The 16,321-nt window shown below is 43.8% G+C and overlaps 1 protein-coding gene across 1 annotated transcript in view; it reads right to left on the reverse strand.

The window, feature by feature from the left end:
• Nucleotides 1-16,321, reverse strand: part of LOC120933008 (serine/threonine-protein kinase 10-like) — a 112,327-nt gene that overhangs the window by 75,822 nt on the left and 20,184 nt on the right. The window contains exons 2-4 of the mRNA XM_040345935.1: nucleotides 12,723-12,887; nucleotides 8,090-8,138; nucleotides 7,830-7,979 (exon numbers count right to left, since the gene is read on the reverse strand). Of these exons, the coding sequence (XP_040201869.1) occupies nucleotides 7,830-7,979; nucleotides 8,090-8,138; nucleotides 12,723-12,887 (364 nt within the window). The remainder of the gene's footprint in view (nucleotides 1-7,829; nucleotides 7,980-8,089; nucleotides 8,139-12,722; nucleotides 12,888-16,321) is intronic.

Raw genomic sequence — 16,321 nt, forward strand, 5'->3', positions numbered from 1 at the left:
CTGGTGTTTCTTATTTTTTCTTGTCTCTTTGCATAGGTTGAGGTATTTTTAGTAAAGAATGTTGTCCAGGCATACAGAAGAAGTAGGTCCAACGGAAGATAGAACGGGGACTATTTCAAATATAATTAGTTTTGATGTATTAAGACAGGAGCAATGTTGTATTTTGGATGTTGTATTTTGGATCCTGAATGGACCCGCTGGAGTTTTATATGATTGATGGATTAATGAAATGTTTATTTCTCTGTATGTAAGACAACTTAAACAAAGAAAATTGAATAATGAAAAAAAAAAATATTCCTATCAGGATAAAACAATCTCTCCATTTAGCTTCCAATATCTCATAAGTTGTGCCACCCCAATTGACCTAAGCACTGCTCTTCTCAGGATGAATCTGAAGCTGACCATACATGGATGAAAATTCGACTAGTTTTAGCAGGAAATGGCCAAATTTCAATCCATGTTAGGACCTTTCCTCTTCGTGACCACGTCTAGAGCAGACGAAACGTTGGGAGGCGACGTGCTGACGTCACCGCAATCTGAGGATCCGTTCTGACACGCCGGCCGGCTTTTTCTCATACCCTGCTGTTATTTCTTTATCCAATTGTAAGTGTTACTATTTTATTTTATTAAATATTCCTACGGTATTACGCTATGTGAGTCTTTCTTCCTCCTCTCACATATTCTACCTGCTGCATCTCCTGTTCCAACATTGGCTGAGACGTCCCATCGCTGCCTACTGTGTATATCCCCTATGCTCTGACTGATCCTGATGGATCAGTGGCTCTGGTAAGGGTCAGTGTGTGTACTGGTGGTGGTTTGTTTATGTTCACACTGTCTGTTACCTGTCACTGGGGATACACGTTTATGATCATCATACACGGATTTACACTATAAGAGTTTTTTTCCTTTTTATTTGGTCGCTTCACTGATCGATTGGTGACCCCTGGAGGGATTGTATATACAGAGAGGATCCTCTCCAGCACACCCAGTGAATCCAGCTTGACTTGGTCCGTTAGGATCTTTCTTTGCGGTAAGGGTCAGCAAGTCGCATTTCTTTATTGGAACCAGACTCCACTTAACCTGAATCACATTGGGGTTTCACGCTCTGAATTTGATTTTCACATGGACTAATATTAATAATTGTCTTCACTCTTGTATATCACACCACCTTGATAGACATTGTGTTTTATACAGCCTTCTGTCCTTTGAAGGCCTTCACTTCATTTTTCTCAGCGCTACTCCATTTTTTTGTATCAGATTTTATGTTAGTATAACATTTTTGAGTTAGCAGCTTGTTCACGATTTGTTTGCATTAGTAAGCGCACTTTCTTCCTTTTTAAAAAAAAAATTGCAATAAGCGTATTTGATCGGTTTGCGCAAAAGTTATAGCACCTACAAAATAGGGGATAGATTTATGATTTATTTTTTATTTTTTTATTTTTTACTAGTAATGGCGGCAATCTTCGTTTTTTTTTTTTTGTCAGGCCTGCGATATTGCGACGGACATATCGGACACTTTTGACACAAATTTGGGACCATTCAAATTTATACAGCAATCAGTGCTATAAAAATGCACTAATTACTGTATAAATGTGACTGGCAGGGAAGGGGTTAACCACTAGGGGGTGGGGAAGGGGTTAAATGTATTACCTGGGTGTGTTCTTACTGTGTGGGGGAAGGGGACTGACTGGGGGAGGTGACTGATGCTATGTCCCTATGTACAAGAGACACAGATCAGTCTCCTCTCTCCCTGAAAGGACGTGGAGCTCTGTGTTTACAGACAGAGCTCTACGATTGCGTGTACCCGGCGGACATCGCGGCCAACAGGTACACGCATCGGCTACCCAGCGATGCGCCGGCACAGTGTTTACCCGCTGCGCGCCCCCCAGTGGCGCACGCAGGTAATGCACAGAAAAAGACGTCCAAAGACGTCCACTCGGCACTTGAGAGCCGCGCTGTAGACGTCTTTTGTCTATAGGGCGGATCTCAAGTGGTTAAGCTCCTAGAGGCTGTGACAGTGGAACCTCGGATTGCGAGTAACGCGGTTAACAAGTGTTTTACCAAGACAAGCTATTTAACAAAAAAATCCTGACTCACTTTAAGAACGTTGTCTTGCAAGACGAGCTGGATTCAACCCACTGGGGGTGCGGTATTGCATTTCGCCAGAGGTGCAGTGACACTCGGAGACACTCAGAAAACACTCCATTCCCGAGTGTCTCTGAGCGTCTCCGAGTGGTTTCCAAGCGTCTCCGTGTGTTTCTGAGTGTCTCCAGCGCCCCCGCATCTCTGGCCACATAGACAAGCAGTGGCACTGGAACCAATTTTCTGTGTTTTCATCATTTTCTATGGGGAAACGCGCTTTGATTTACAAGTGCTTTGGATTACAAGCATTCTTCTGGAACAAATTATGCATGTAATCCAAGGTATTACTGTATTAGCATTTTTTTCTGCTCCTAGAAGCTACATAGTGTTATCCTATGTGTCCATGCACACTACATTAGGCTATTAGCATTTTTTGAGCTTCAGTGTCTAGGAGCAGAAAAATAATGTTTTTTTGTAGAGGGTTTTTCCAGCAGAAAAAATGCTGAATGCTTCTTAAGCTTCTTAACGTTTCTAAATGCTCCTAACTGCTTCTAAATGGTACAAAAATGCTTCAAACAGCTTCTTTTTTTTTTTAATTCTTCATATACTGCAAGAGCGCTAATAAAATGCCAATGCGCCTAAAAGCGACTAAAATGCTAATAGAAGCTGGCACAAAAGCGCTATTAATAGCATTTTTTTTAAAGCATTTTTTAACCACTTCCGGACCGCCGCATGTACATTTACGTCGGCAGAATGGCACGGACAGGCACATCAACGTACCCGTACGTGCCTGCCTAGACTTGGGTCGGGGGTCCGATCGGGACCCCCCCCGTACATGCGGCAGTTCCCGTGGCTTCAGGAGCGATCCGGGACGAGGGCGCGCCCCTCGCGATCGCTCCCCGGAGCTGAAGAACGGGGAGAGCCGTATGTAAACACGGCTTCCCCGTGCTTCACTGTGGCGGCTGCATCGATCGAGTGATCCCTTTTATAGGGAGACTCGATCGATGACATCAGACCTACAGCCACACCCCGCTACAGTTGTAAACACACACTAGGTGAACCCTTACTCCTACAGCGCCCCTTGTGATTAACTCCCAAACTGCAACTGTCATTTTCACAATAAACAATGCAATTTAAATGCATTTTTTGCTGTGAAAATGACAATGGTCCCAAAAATGTTTCAAAATTGTCCGAAGTGTCCGCCATAATGTCGCAGTCACGAAAAAAAATCGCTGATCGCAGCCATTAGTAGTAAAAAGTAAATAAATAATAAAACTATCCCCTATTTTGTAAACGCTATAAATTTGGCGCAAACCAATCGATAAACGCTTATTGCAATTTTTTTTTACCAAAAATAGGTATAAGAATACGTATCGGCCTAAACTGAGGAAAAAAAATGTATATATGTTTTTGAGGGATATTTATTATAGCAAAAAGTAAAAAATATTGCATTTTTTTCAAAATTGACGCTCTATTTTTGTTTATAGCGCAAAAAATAAAAACCGCAGAGGTGATCAAATACCACCAAAAGAAAGCTCTATTTGTGGGGAAAAAAGGACGCCAATTTTGTTTGGGAGCCACGTCGCACGACCGCGCAATTGTCTGCTAAAGCGACGCAGTGCAGAATTGTTAAAACCCCTTGGGTCATTTAGCAGCATATTGGTCCGGTCCTTAAGTGGTTAAGCTTATAAAAATTGCTAGTGTGCATGGAGCCTTGCAGGAGTACACTGTTTTAACATAATGCACACATGTGTCCTGTAAATGGGAGGAAAGGATACAAAGCACAAAGGAATGAGTGACTTGGAACACACATGCAGGCTTCTCTGTGAACATATGTTGCATGAAGTTGTGCCTGATAGGTCTTCTTTATTGCAATGTTGCTTCCTCAATAATGAGAAGCTATTCTAGTTTCTGCTTCTTTATTATGTTCCTGTGATCTCTATTTTGGCTCCCTACTTTGTTACTCAATGTACTTCCATTACCTCTCTGTTCACACTATCATCTGCCTTCTCATCTTCAATGTGATTTTTTATAAACCATGTGGTCATGGCTCTGGTGTATCACACATCCAATTACAGTTCCCTCAGCATTCGGTGTCTTTAATCCTATTCAGTATGACTTCTGCTATGTATCTTGGGCTTCTGAATGCTGTATTTTTAGCCTGCTTTGCCACACTGTAGGTCAAGCTCTAAAGAATATTCCGTTCTGTCCTCACCTTACATCCAACACAGACTCAGGAACTAGTATGTACCCACTGTCATCTATTTGCAATAGTCTAAGATGTGGCTTCGCTTTTAAACATAAGATGCCATGCACAAATATAGCATAGTGGTCATTGCACAAAGCAATTCAATTTAACATTATTGACATCTATAGGAAAAATCTTTAAAAAACCTGTGTGACTTCTTGGTCTTGTCCTTATGTAGCCTGATCCTAAACTTTGTAGTTAAATAATGATATGAGTTACTGATGGTAAAACTGTTAAAGGCTTGTTATGGAAAGTATAGCCTCTTCATTGGGGTAGCCTTATTGTGTGCAGTGCACAGAGGCCCCAGAGGGGATGGGCTTGTTCACACCGTGAACATGCTTTTTTGCATGTTTGCGCACATCTCATTTTTTTAAGGGGCACGAATGTACACTCAAAATAATGGTACCCGTGTACAGCTGCAAAAGGCAGTACATTTTTGTGCTGTACAGGAAAACGTGCAATTTTGCACGTGTTACCTCACTGCACCTGGTGTGAACAAGCCCTAAAATGTAGTCTGAGGCATTTCTCCTTCTAGCACAAATCCCCCCTCCTAGCACCCCCCCAACTCCCCCGTTTAACCAAAATCCCCAACTAAATCCCCCCTCCCCCAAAATCCTCCTAGCATAAAATCACTTCTCCTAGCACAAACTCCCCCTGCTTTCAAATCCACAATCCTAGCACAAACCCAGCTCCACCCCCAATCCCTTCTACTAGCACAACCCTCTCAAATACCCCCTTCTAGCACAAGTCCCCCTCTTACCACAACCCCCCCTCCTAGCACAACCCCCCCTCCTAGCACAAACCCCCCGTCACCAAATCCCCACTTCTAGCACAAACCTGTTCCAGCCCACCCCATTCCCTCTCCCAGCACAATCTTCTCAAATGCCTTCCTCTCAGCACAACCCCCCTCCAAATGCCCCCCTCCTAGCACAAATGTGGGCTGTGAGAGCGCTACTTTGTGTTTGCTACCCGTGCACTATGGGGAGAGAGAGAGCAAGCACAGCCCCCATGGCTCTCTCCTCCCTGCAGCTATGTGTACTATCGCTGGCATAACAGAAAGACATTCAATCCAGTAGGGACAACATGTGGCCTGACCTGATGCACCAAAGCATTGGCAAGCTGACGTGTTTCGGTGGATGCAGCGCCTTCTTCAGAGCTATAAATATAGTAGCTCTGAAGAAGTGAGTGCATTCCCCTGAAACATGCAAACATTTTGGTGCATCAGGTCAGGCCACACCCTAATGCAGGGTTTGACAAATTTGCTTGGAATCTAGGAGCCAGCTAAAAAAGTTAGGAGCCAAAAAACGTACCCCGTCCCGCCAAGCTCGCGTGCAGAAGCGAGTATTCAAACCACTTATGTGAGGTATCGCCGCGATTGGTAGAGCGAGAGAAATAATTCTAGCCCTAGACCTCCTCTGTAACTCAAAATATGCAACCTGTAGAATTTTTTAAACGTCGCCTATGGAGATTTTAAAGGGTAAAAGTTTGTCGCCATTCCATGAGCGGACGCAATTTTGAAGCGTGACATATTGGGTATAAATTTACTCGGTGTAACATTATCTTTTTAAAATATAAAAAAATATAAAAAAAATTTACTAACTTTACTGTTGTCTTATTTTTTAAGTCAAAAAAGTGTATTTTTTCCCAAAAAGGTGCGCTTGTATGACCGCTGCACAAATACGGTGTGACAGAAATTATTGCAACGACCACCAAAAAAAGGTTATCAGACTCAGATAGGAGCTTTGTGGCTGGAACCCTTAGTTTGAAACTACTACAGTTATTAAAGGTAATAACTTTGTTTTGATACATGACCCCATTCACAGCCAACATTGAACCAAAATTACTAACTGTAACCATATCACAAATCTTAAAGTGTATCTGTAGCCAAACTTTTTTTTTAGTTTAGACAGAATGGGGATGAGCTAGAACTCCTGCTAGGCTTTATTACTATCCAGGGCTCTGTTAGAAATATTTCAAATCAATTTCTCTTCTGGTAACCAGAGAAGAAGTGAGAGAAACAATTGAGAGCAATTAAAAAAGCTGAAATTAGTTCTAGCATTCCCCTAGTTAATTTACAAAAAAAGCATTTTTATTATTCTCTCTTTTGCAAATGACTCATTGACTTATTATCTGGTGAAAAGGTTTTCCCTTATGTAGCGCCCTGCTCCTGTTGAACAGGCGCTGCTTTACATTTAGTGGGGTCTGAGCTGTTATTTGGCTCAGACTAGTATGATTAATGGCAAATGTAGCCTCTGTTCCAGCCATGGCTGTGCTGAGAGTTCCACTATTTCTTGCCTGGGGGTGTCATTACCACCCCAGGCCAAGGGTGGCAGCAGCAAGGTCAGGGTGTATTGGGTGTTCTCCTCAGCAGCGAATCAGTGGGAGTGGTCGTCCCACTGTGCATGCTGGGAAGGGGTACTTAAGGGACAGACGCCATTGGCGGAGGTTCGCGCCCCGTCTGGCCTGAGGTGTGTGTCCTGAATCCTGACTCTGGGACCACGTTGGTCTGGGGTCATGGCTTCGCCTGGTAGGCTCAGTAGTCAGACTGGGGCCTGCTTTTTGAAGAGGTGATCCTGTGCTGTCCATCCTGCGGGAGGAGGCCACTTGATGAAGGAAGCCAGGGGAGGACCTATCCTGGAGAGGGCCATGCAAGAGGCTGGTACCTTAGGAGTAGGCCTGGAAACTTCATCAAAGGATGCACCATACACTGAGAGGCTTGACGGTGTCGCCTGTCGGAACTAAAATTCTACCAAAGCTAAGCTGGAGAGATCTGGGTGCTGAATACTGTGGCAGGGGTGTCTGGACCAAAAGTGTCTCCTCATAAAGGAAGGTCTGTGGCAGAGACTGTACTTTATTCCGTGCGCCATCCCGGCTGCTAGGCCAGTGAGAGGGACCTATTCGCTGTTTGCTGGGAGCATTTGTGATTATGCACCTGAACCTACCTACTCTTCTACCCCTTTACTTCTTTTCTACTAAAGTTCTGCAAATAAATCCCAGAAAAAGAAGTGCATTGTGTGGACATTGAAATTATTTGGACTCTCTTTTCAACCTGGACAGCAAGAAGATAGAGGTAATGTGCCACCCAAAATTACTCAGCAGTTCCTCCGGGGTAGTGCTACACTTAGGACAGTGAGTAATGGTAAATCTCTATAATGGAACCACAGACAGCAGTGAAACCTGACAGGGGCTCTAAACCTTCTCCACTCTATCCAAAATGAAAAAAAAAAGTCTTTGGCTATAAATACACATCAACATTAGTAGCACACAGAATCAGGAGTTTCCATATGTACTGCAGCAGTTACATCTGCCTTCTAAGATATCTGTAACATTGACTGGTCAATCTTCTTAATCACATTGGTGTTTCTGTGCACATTTTGGTGTAAAGCAACCTGCTTGTGGTACATGAAGCTAAAATATAGTCATATATCAGCCATGATGTATTTGAGCATTTATTCAGTAATGATGTCATTGAATATCCAAAAATATACAACATACTCACCCAATCGGATGTCTCCATGTTGTGTGAGGAGGATGTTTCCAGCTTTAAGGTCCCTATGGATGATTTTATGGGAATGCAAATATTGGAGTCCCTGCAGGGTCTGTAGACAGACTGCACGAATTTGGTTCTCTGACAGTCCATGGCCCAGCTCTGCAAATTTTGGGGATTTGAACAGAGATGATCACATAGATGGATATAGTCATTTGACTTCTTCCCACAATACTACATTCAAATGCAGCAAATACTGCTTGCATACTGACCTATCATGACGGCATCAAGTGCTCCTCCAGCACAGAACTCCACCATGATCTGAGAAAAATAGAAACCACAACTGTCAGTTTTACATGCTTCTACTCACTATAGTTTTTCTTTACTGGTATGTGCAAAATTCTGCCAGTCCTTTGCACTTATTTATCTGCTTGTAGACAGTTGGAGTCTGCAATATATCATCCAACCTAAAGGTGGCACTGTGCCATTTCTTCAGTCCGGCAGGAGACCATTGAGGACTAATTGTCCCTTACTATAGGCTCCAGGAAGCCATCTTGGGGAGGACGGCATATCTTATTGGATATCAAAATCCTGTGAGATTTGGGTGGCCATATTCACACGAATTATAAAAATTTGAGATTCTGTGTCATTCAGGATGTAAAAAAAAAAACTCGACCCATGAAATTCCTCGACCGCGTCACTTCTGGTGTGGCTACGTCACAAAATAACTGTTCGCGGGGCTTTATCGAGCATGCGCGATTTCCCTGCTGTTTTATTGAGCATGTGCGGATGCAATTTTCGGGTCCAGAAAAATTATAGACCTCCCACTTTCCCTCTGTATGGGTTAATAGAAAGAACAGCCTGGGGGTGGGCCTGGACGTGGTGCTGCCAATGACTAGTTTAAACAAATCACCACTCCGCCCACCTGCTCGGGTCTATATTTTTCTGGACCCCAAAATTGTAGCCGCGCAATGCGCAAAATAGCGGTGAAGTCGCGCATGCGCGGTAAAGCCTTATGCGCGGTTACAGCTGTTTCGTGACGTAGCCACACCGGAAGTGATACGGTTGAGACTTTTCATAAGTCCAGGATTTTTTTTAGAACACAGGGTGCTTGCAGTGAGGGAGTAAAGCTGGCCATACACCTATAGATTATCTGCAGATTTTCTATGGTCAGATGGAAAAAGTGGAACACTTTTCTCCATCTATGCTGAACTGTGTGGATGGAAGAATCTCCCACTGGCCTAAGCTTCCATATCTTGCTAGTCGGCTGGCTCTCACAATACCTGAACATTCTGATTGGGGGCCGACTAGCAAGATACTGAAGCTTGGCCCAGTGGGAGATTCCTCCATCTACACAGTTGCATGGAGAAATCTGTTGCACTTTTTCCATCTAACCATAGAAAATCTGCAGATAATCTATAGTAGTATGGCCAGATTTAGACAGGGATAAACCCTCTGTGTTGACTAGGGGGAGAGTAGGAGTAGCATTAGGGAACAGTATCTGATAAGGAGGGAAACAATAGGCTTCCCATTACAGGATGTCTCCGCTGGCAGCTTCCTGGAACAGTCTTCCACTTGCAGCTGGATGGCTGCAAGGACATTTGGGGATAGTAGTATAGCAGATATAATAGCCCCCTCCAGGGGAAGTGCTCCTCTGGTATCCTGTGGTCTGTGTGCTTGACACACTACTATTGGAAAGTGCCTTGTGGATAAACAGTGGGTGGATTCAGGTAGGGGCGCGCAAAACTGCGGTGGCGTAACATATGACATTTACGTTACGCCGCCGCAAGTTTTACAGGCAAGTGCTTGATTCACAAAGCACTTGCCTGTAAAGTTGCGGCGGCGTAGCGTAAAAGGGGCTGGCGTAAGCACGCGTAATTCAAATGATCCCGTAGGGGGCGTGGATCATTTAAATTAGGCGCGTTCCCGCGCCGAACGTACTGCGCATGCGCCGTCCCTAAAATTTCCCGACGTGCATTGCGGTAAATGACGTCGCAAGGACGTCATTGGTTTCGACGTGAACGTAAATGGCGTCCAGCGCCATTCACGGACGACTTACGCAAACGACGTTAAATTTTCAAATCGCGACGCGGGAACGACGGCCATACTTAACATTGGCTGCGCCTCCTAATAGCAGGAGCAACGTTCCGACGAAAACGACTTACGCAAACGACTTACGCAAACGACTTAAAAAACTACCGCCGGGCGCACGTACGTTTGTGAATCGGCGTAAGTATGTAATTTGCATACTCTACGCTGACAACTACGGGAGCGCCACCTAGCGGCCAGCGTCAGAATGCACCCTAAGATACGACGGCGTAAGAGACTTATGCCAGTCGTATCTTAGGCTAAAGTCGATGTATCTAGCTTTCTGAATACAGAAAGTAGATACGCCGGCGCAACTTAGGAACTACGCGGCGTATCTATGGATACGTCGGCGTAATTGCTCTCTGAATCTACCCCGGTGACCTCTTCTGCCTGACGAAGTGTATGACCTGCAACATATGCAGTGCTATTGCTGTAATATTACTATTGAAAAGTGCCCTGTGGATAAACAGTGCCCTCTTCTGCCTGGATGACCTGCAACAACTATAGTGCCATTGCTGTAAATTGCCTTATTTCTGTAAACATTCAATTGCTATGGCATAAACACAATTTAGGTATCTACATGTGTTTAGTCAATACTTGGGTGTACTGGTTAGGCCGCTCCTACATGCTGCTGCCAATTATGTCCACAGGTTATCGTTTATGGTTTTGACATATACCTTTCTTTACACTACCCCCATATTTTTCAGTAATACTGGCTGTAGTCATATATATATATCTGCTCAGGTATCTCAACCTTACCAAGATTATAACTACTGTCTCTTTGCTGCTATCATCCTGCTCTCTATGCCCATTATACTGATTGTTGATTATGATATATTTTGTTCTGTGCACTCAACTTTCAGCCCTGTGTGGGATTTTTATTTTTCCAGAATGCCTGTTAGCACTTTGTCTTTTTAAAGCCTGTGTGTACGTTTCTCATCTATAACCTTAGCGTCCAGTTGTATATACAGTATGTATACTTTCTCATTCTGCTGTCAATCCTGTATGTGCTTTTTTCCCCATTGTTCTTATTGTTCTCCCCCTAAAGCTATTAAATCCTGTATATTTAGGGCTCTGTTTACCACAATACACTTGTGGGTCAGTACAGAGAGGTATTGTGGACATCACAAAGCCTCAAAATATACAGTAAAACCTTGGTTTGAGAGTAACTTGGTTTGAGAGCGTTTTGCAAGACAAGCAAAATGTTTTAATAAATGTTGCCTTGATATACAAGCGATGTCTTGATATAAGTACCGTCATGTCACAACTGAGTATAAAAAAGAAGAGAGGAGCCTCTTATTGTAGCAATATGGTTACATTTAATGAAGGTATAACATTTAGCAACTTATTGATACACTAAGGCCGCGTAGACACGGTCGGTCCATCCGATGAGAACGGTTTTAACCGATGAAGCTGACTGATGGTCTGATGTGCGTACACACCATCAGTTAAAAAAACGATCGAGTCCAACGCAGTGACGTAAAACACAACGACGTGCTGAGAAAAATTAAGTTCAATGCTTCCAAGCATGCGTCGACTTGATTCTGAGCATGTTTGGGTTTTGAACCAATGCTTTTGCGTACTAACCGTCAGTTTTGACCGATCGGTTAGGCGTCCATCGGTTCAATTTTAAAGCAAGTTCTAAAATTTTCGACCGAAGGATAGCGGACCGATGGGGCCCACACACGGTCGGTTTGGACCGATGAAACTGAACTTCAGTCCGTTTTCATCGGTTTTGTCCAATCGTGTGTACAGGGCCTTAGAGGTGCCTCTCTTCTCTTTTGTACCCTGTAAAAAAAATGCTTTTATATACAAGTGCTTTGGATTACAAGCATGTTTCTGAAACGAAATATGCTCTCAAACCAAGGTTTTACTGTAACTTTTATCTTTATTTTGGTTCAATCTTCTAACCATCTGAACATTTTTTGGCTAAATTGCAGGTAAATGGAGCGAAAATAAGGTTGCGAGGAGTCACGCGACTCTTTAAAGTTCAGTAAACATGAAACATTCTCTCTTTTCCCGTTTGTTGGTCTTTACAGTTCTCCATATAAAGTAGACAGCCTGCTGCCTCCATTACATTTCAGCATTAGATTTTACTTAAATAATTACATGACACAGGGGTCGGAGCTTTTACAAAAGGAATTTATCATTCAGGTATGCCAAGAAAAGCTTGATGTTTAAATACAGCCCTGTACTGTATATAATTCTGTATCTCACGTCAATCATGTATTACTTTTTTCCCCTCATTTCAATCTGTCATCAATGTTTTCTTCACAATCTCGCCCTATACCAGGCATGTCAAACTCAAAAATAACATCACTTTGGTAATTACCATTAAAGTATAACTGTTACTTGCAATATTTAAACCTGAGGGCTGCAAGGAAGGAGTGGGAGGCCTGTATGTGGCTCAGAAAACACGAGTGTCTGACAGCTATATATGAATATTTTTCTTTTATGTCCTTTGACAGCATTGCTTTATATTTTGTTTCTCTTTATCCATTGATGCCTTCCCTTCATCTTTTTTCTTTTTTATAAAACCCTTTAAAGCAGTCCTGCAGAGACCTTGCCCAAATCTTCTTATGCCACCTTGGTGTCTCTCTGCTGTAATTTCTTCCTCTATGCCTTCTGCCCTAGTTCTGAATTTATTTTCTCTTGTTATACCCTCTGGCTAATCCTATATAATTTTTTCTCCTCAAAACCACTTGTGTCAGTTGTACACGTTTTCCTTCCAGTGCATCATCTTCTCCTGTTTTAAAAATGTTACCCGCTGTCTGCACAGCGATACATTTCTGCTCATCTTCCATTTTACCATCTTACCCACAGCTGTCGGCCCCAGAAATCTGCCTCTATGAGTCTGAGAACATTCGGGTGTTGACACTGTCCCAGAATATTAATTTCAGATATGTGATCTTCTAGAGCTTCTTCGGAGGAAATTTCAAGTATTTTCACTGCAGCCATTGCTTGCGTTTCTTTGTGATGTACCTGAATAATATATGAAAAGGATAATTTAATGCATTGAAATAAGATTTTGCAGAAACCGATAGCAACCAATGAGATCTGTCTTTTATAGCTTAGGAACTTGAGAGTGATATACATTACTTGCAAACTGCCTTTTAATATTTTCTGTTTCTGTTTTAATACTTGGGTTACCATTTATCTGTTCTATTTTTACAAAATTGGTAAGTTTCACAACTGTTCAGGCTTGCTTAGAAAACCTGAGATTCCAATGAAAAGGCCCCAGAGCTGTAATATAATTTATATTCTGTGGCCTCTTTTGCCAATAAATTTGTTTTTAGCCCTGGGAGCCTGAATAAGTAATTTTTGGCATGTTGTATGCAAGAATAAGTAAACTTTGCTGCTCTTAAATATTTGTTACTTGTAAAGTGTCCCTTCACTAGTTATTACTAACTATGTGACATGTAGTCCTACAACAAATCTCCATCTCAAAGGCAATTCCTCAAGTGGTGCAGAACACTAGTTGCTTTTATATCAATAGTATAGAGGATTCCATATTGATGATTGTTTTTTGTTTTTTTATAATTTTTTTTACATTGCAGCACAGCTGTGAGCCAATCATTTGGCTTGTGGTTGTAGTGCGGCCTTTATGATCTGAATGGGTAAGCTTGACAGGTGGTGTCACCTATCAAATTCTGCATCCTGAGTTAAAATTGTTGCGACTGCACAGCATCGTGGCTGAGGCATGTGTATAGCCTTATCAGGCTGCAATGTTATTTGGGTGGGCGGCCAGGTTAACGATGTAAAACCGCAACTTAGCCACCTGCTCTTACCGCCCCCCCCCCCTGATTTTCCGTGTGAAATGGACAGGGAGGGTGTGGGGGGGAGACCTGTAGGCAAAAATGAAACTGCAGCACAGAGAGAGGAAGTCCCTCTGCTGCTAGATATAGCTGCTAATCCAGACCAGAAGCGAGGATTATTGGGCAAGTGTTCCTATGTTTAATAGTTTACCCATTGCTTCTTGGTGTACATATGTATATGTTGAAAGACTGGTGACAGAAGCCCCCTTTTTGTTATCTTACATGCACTATACCAGATATATGAGTCTGTGATACGGTGTGCATGTGTAGTGGTCACCTTGCTGATGTTAGTAGGTGAACCTGTTTATTGCAATAGATTTTATATGCAGCTCCTGTGATTTTGGTTATCCCTGTCCTTTCTGATTTGGGATTCTATAGATAGTTTTAGCTCAGGGCTCAGTAACCAGCCTAATGTACAGCCAGGTTAGGCATCCGATAGCCACTTAAGTAGTTTGAAATCCAGTTGCATGGCAGAGGTTGACTCTGAGTTCCAGTATCACACTACAGTTTCTGCTGGTGAGAACCTACATGTTCTAGGCTGGCTGGATAACGGTTGGAGGAGCTCCCCATCATCATTTATGTCTTCAGGTTTTTGACATAAATATGTATGCTGCACAGTGATCATCCTCAGGGACCCCTTCAACTGGACTTTGCTGCAACATTTATCTGGAGGTATCTCTATTAATAACTTTATAAACCCGGGTATACAGTATGTGCACTATTCCACCAGGACTCCTTTTGGACCCTTTGTTGATATTACCTATTTGTATATTAGATGTACTATTATTAACTTTTTGGTATATAAAATTTGCGTTAGTCCCATGCTGTTGTGCATAGGGGTGTGCAGCCTATTGCATTAGGGTGTGCATTGCAAAGTTTAAACACACACGTGTGTGTATGTGTGTATATATAAATACATTTATATATATAAAATAAAGGGTGTTTTAATAATGACTAGAGTTCTGTTTAAGGGGGATTTCCCAGAAAAAAAATAATACATTTTGTTTGTGTCCTCTCAATGTTGTAAAGCACTTTCCAAATATTTACCTGCCTGTTCTCATCTGTTTTGCTGAAAGGGCCTGCTGTTTACACAGTTCAATAGCTCAAGCTAGCAGTTATACAAACACACAGATGCACAAATACACGAGCACACACACATATGTGAAGGAGTAAAAGCATGGGGCCAGATCCACAAAAACCTGGCGTAACTTAAAAAATCCCATTTAAGTTACACTGCCTTAAAGTTTCTACCTAAGTGCCTGATCCACAAAGCACTTATCTAGAAATTTCAGGCTGTGTAACTAAAATTCCGCCGGCGCAAGGCGTTCCTAATCAATGGGGCGAGTCCCATTTAAATGAGGCGCGCTCCCGCGCCGGCCGTACTGCGCATGCGCGAAGTTACGTTACGCCGAGTTTTGAGGATCGCGACGGCTTAAAAAAGTTGCGTCGGGGAAAAAAAAAATGACAGCGGCATGCATTCCTGAGGGAGAACTCCATGCCAATTTTCAAAGAAAAAACCGGCATGGGTTCCCCCCCCAGGAGCATACCAGGCCCTTAGGTCTGGCATGGGTTGTAAGGAGACCCCCCCACGCCGAAAAATTGACGTAGGGGGTCCCCCTACAATCCATACCAGACCCGTATCCAAAGCACGCTACCCGGCCGGCCAGGAAAGGAGTGGGGACGAGCGAGTGCCCCCCCCCTCCTGAGCCGTGCCAGGCCGCGTGCCCTCAACATGGGGGGGTTGGGTGCTCTGGGGCAGGGGGGCGCACTGCGGGCCCCCCCACCCCAGAGCACCCTGTCCCCATGTTGATGAGGACAGGACCTCTTCCCGACAACCCTTGCCATTGGTTGTCGGGGTCTGCGGGCGGAGGCTTATCGGAATCTGGGAGTCCCCTCAAATAAGGGGGCCCCCAGATACCGGCCCCCCACCCTAAGTGAATGGATATGGGGTACATCGTACCCCTATCCATTCACCTGTAGGCAAAAAGTTAGTTAGTAAACACACAACACAAGGCTTTTTAAAATATTTTATTATTCTGCTCCGGATGCCCCCCCTGTCTTCGTTATTAGCTCAATTAGCAGGGGGGGCTTCTTCTTCCGCTCTCCGGGGGTCTTCCGCTCTCCGGGGGTCTTCTCCGCTCTCCGGGGGGGGCTTCTCCGGACTCCGGGGGGCTTCTTCCATCTTCTCCCCTCTTCCGCTCTTGACTCGGCGAACCCCGGTTCTTCTGCAGCTCTCCGGTGCCTTCTTCTTCAGCGCTGGCTGCCTGCTATGTTTGTGTGTTAGCTCGATTTCAAACAGGCAGCCAGCGCGGTCTTCTGTGGCGTCAGGGTCTTCTCTTCCTTTCTTCCGATGTTGCCTCGTCGCCTGTTGTCGCTGTAATGATGGAAGCGCGCCTTGCATCCCATTTATATAGGCATCACCGTCCCATCATGCTCCGGTAGGTACCCACATGGTGGGTGCACGTGGGTAGGCACCCACCACGTGGGTACCTGCCGGAGCATGATGGGACGGTGATGCCTATATAAATGGGATGCAAGGCGCGCTTCCATCATTACAGCGACAACAGGCGACGAGGCAACATCGGAAGAAAGGAAGAGAAG

This window comes from Rana temporaria, chromosome 3, assembly GCF_905171775.1.
Source record: "Rana temporaria chromosome 3, aRanTem1.1, whole genome shotgun sequence".
Classification (NCBI taxonomy): domain Eukaryota; kingdom Metazoa; phylum Chordata; class Amphibia; order Anura; family Ranidae; genus Rana; species Rana temporaria.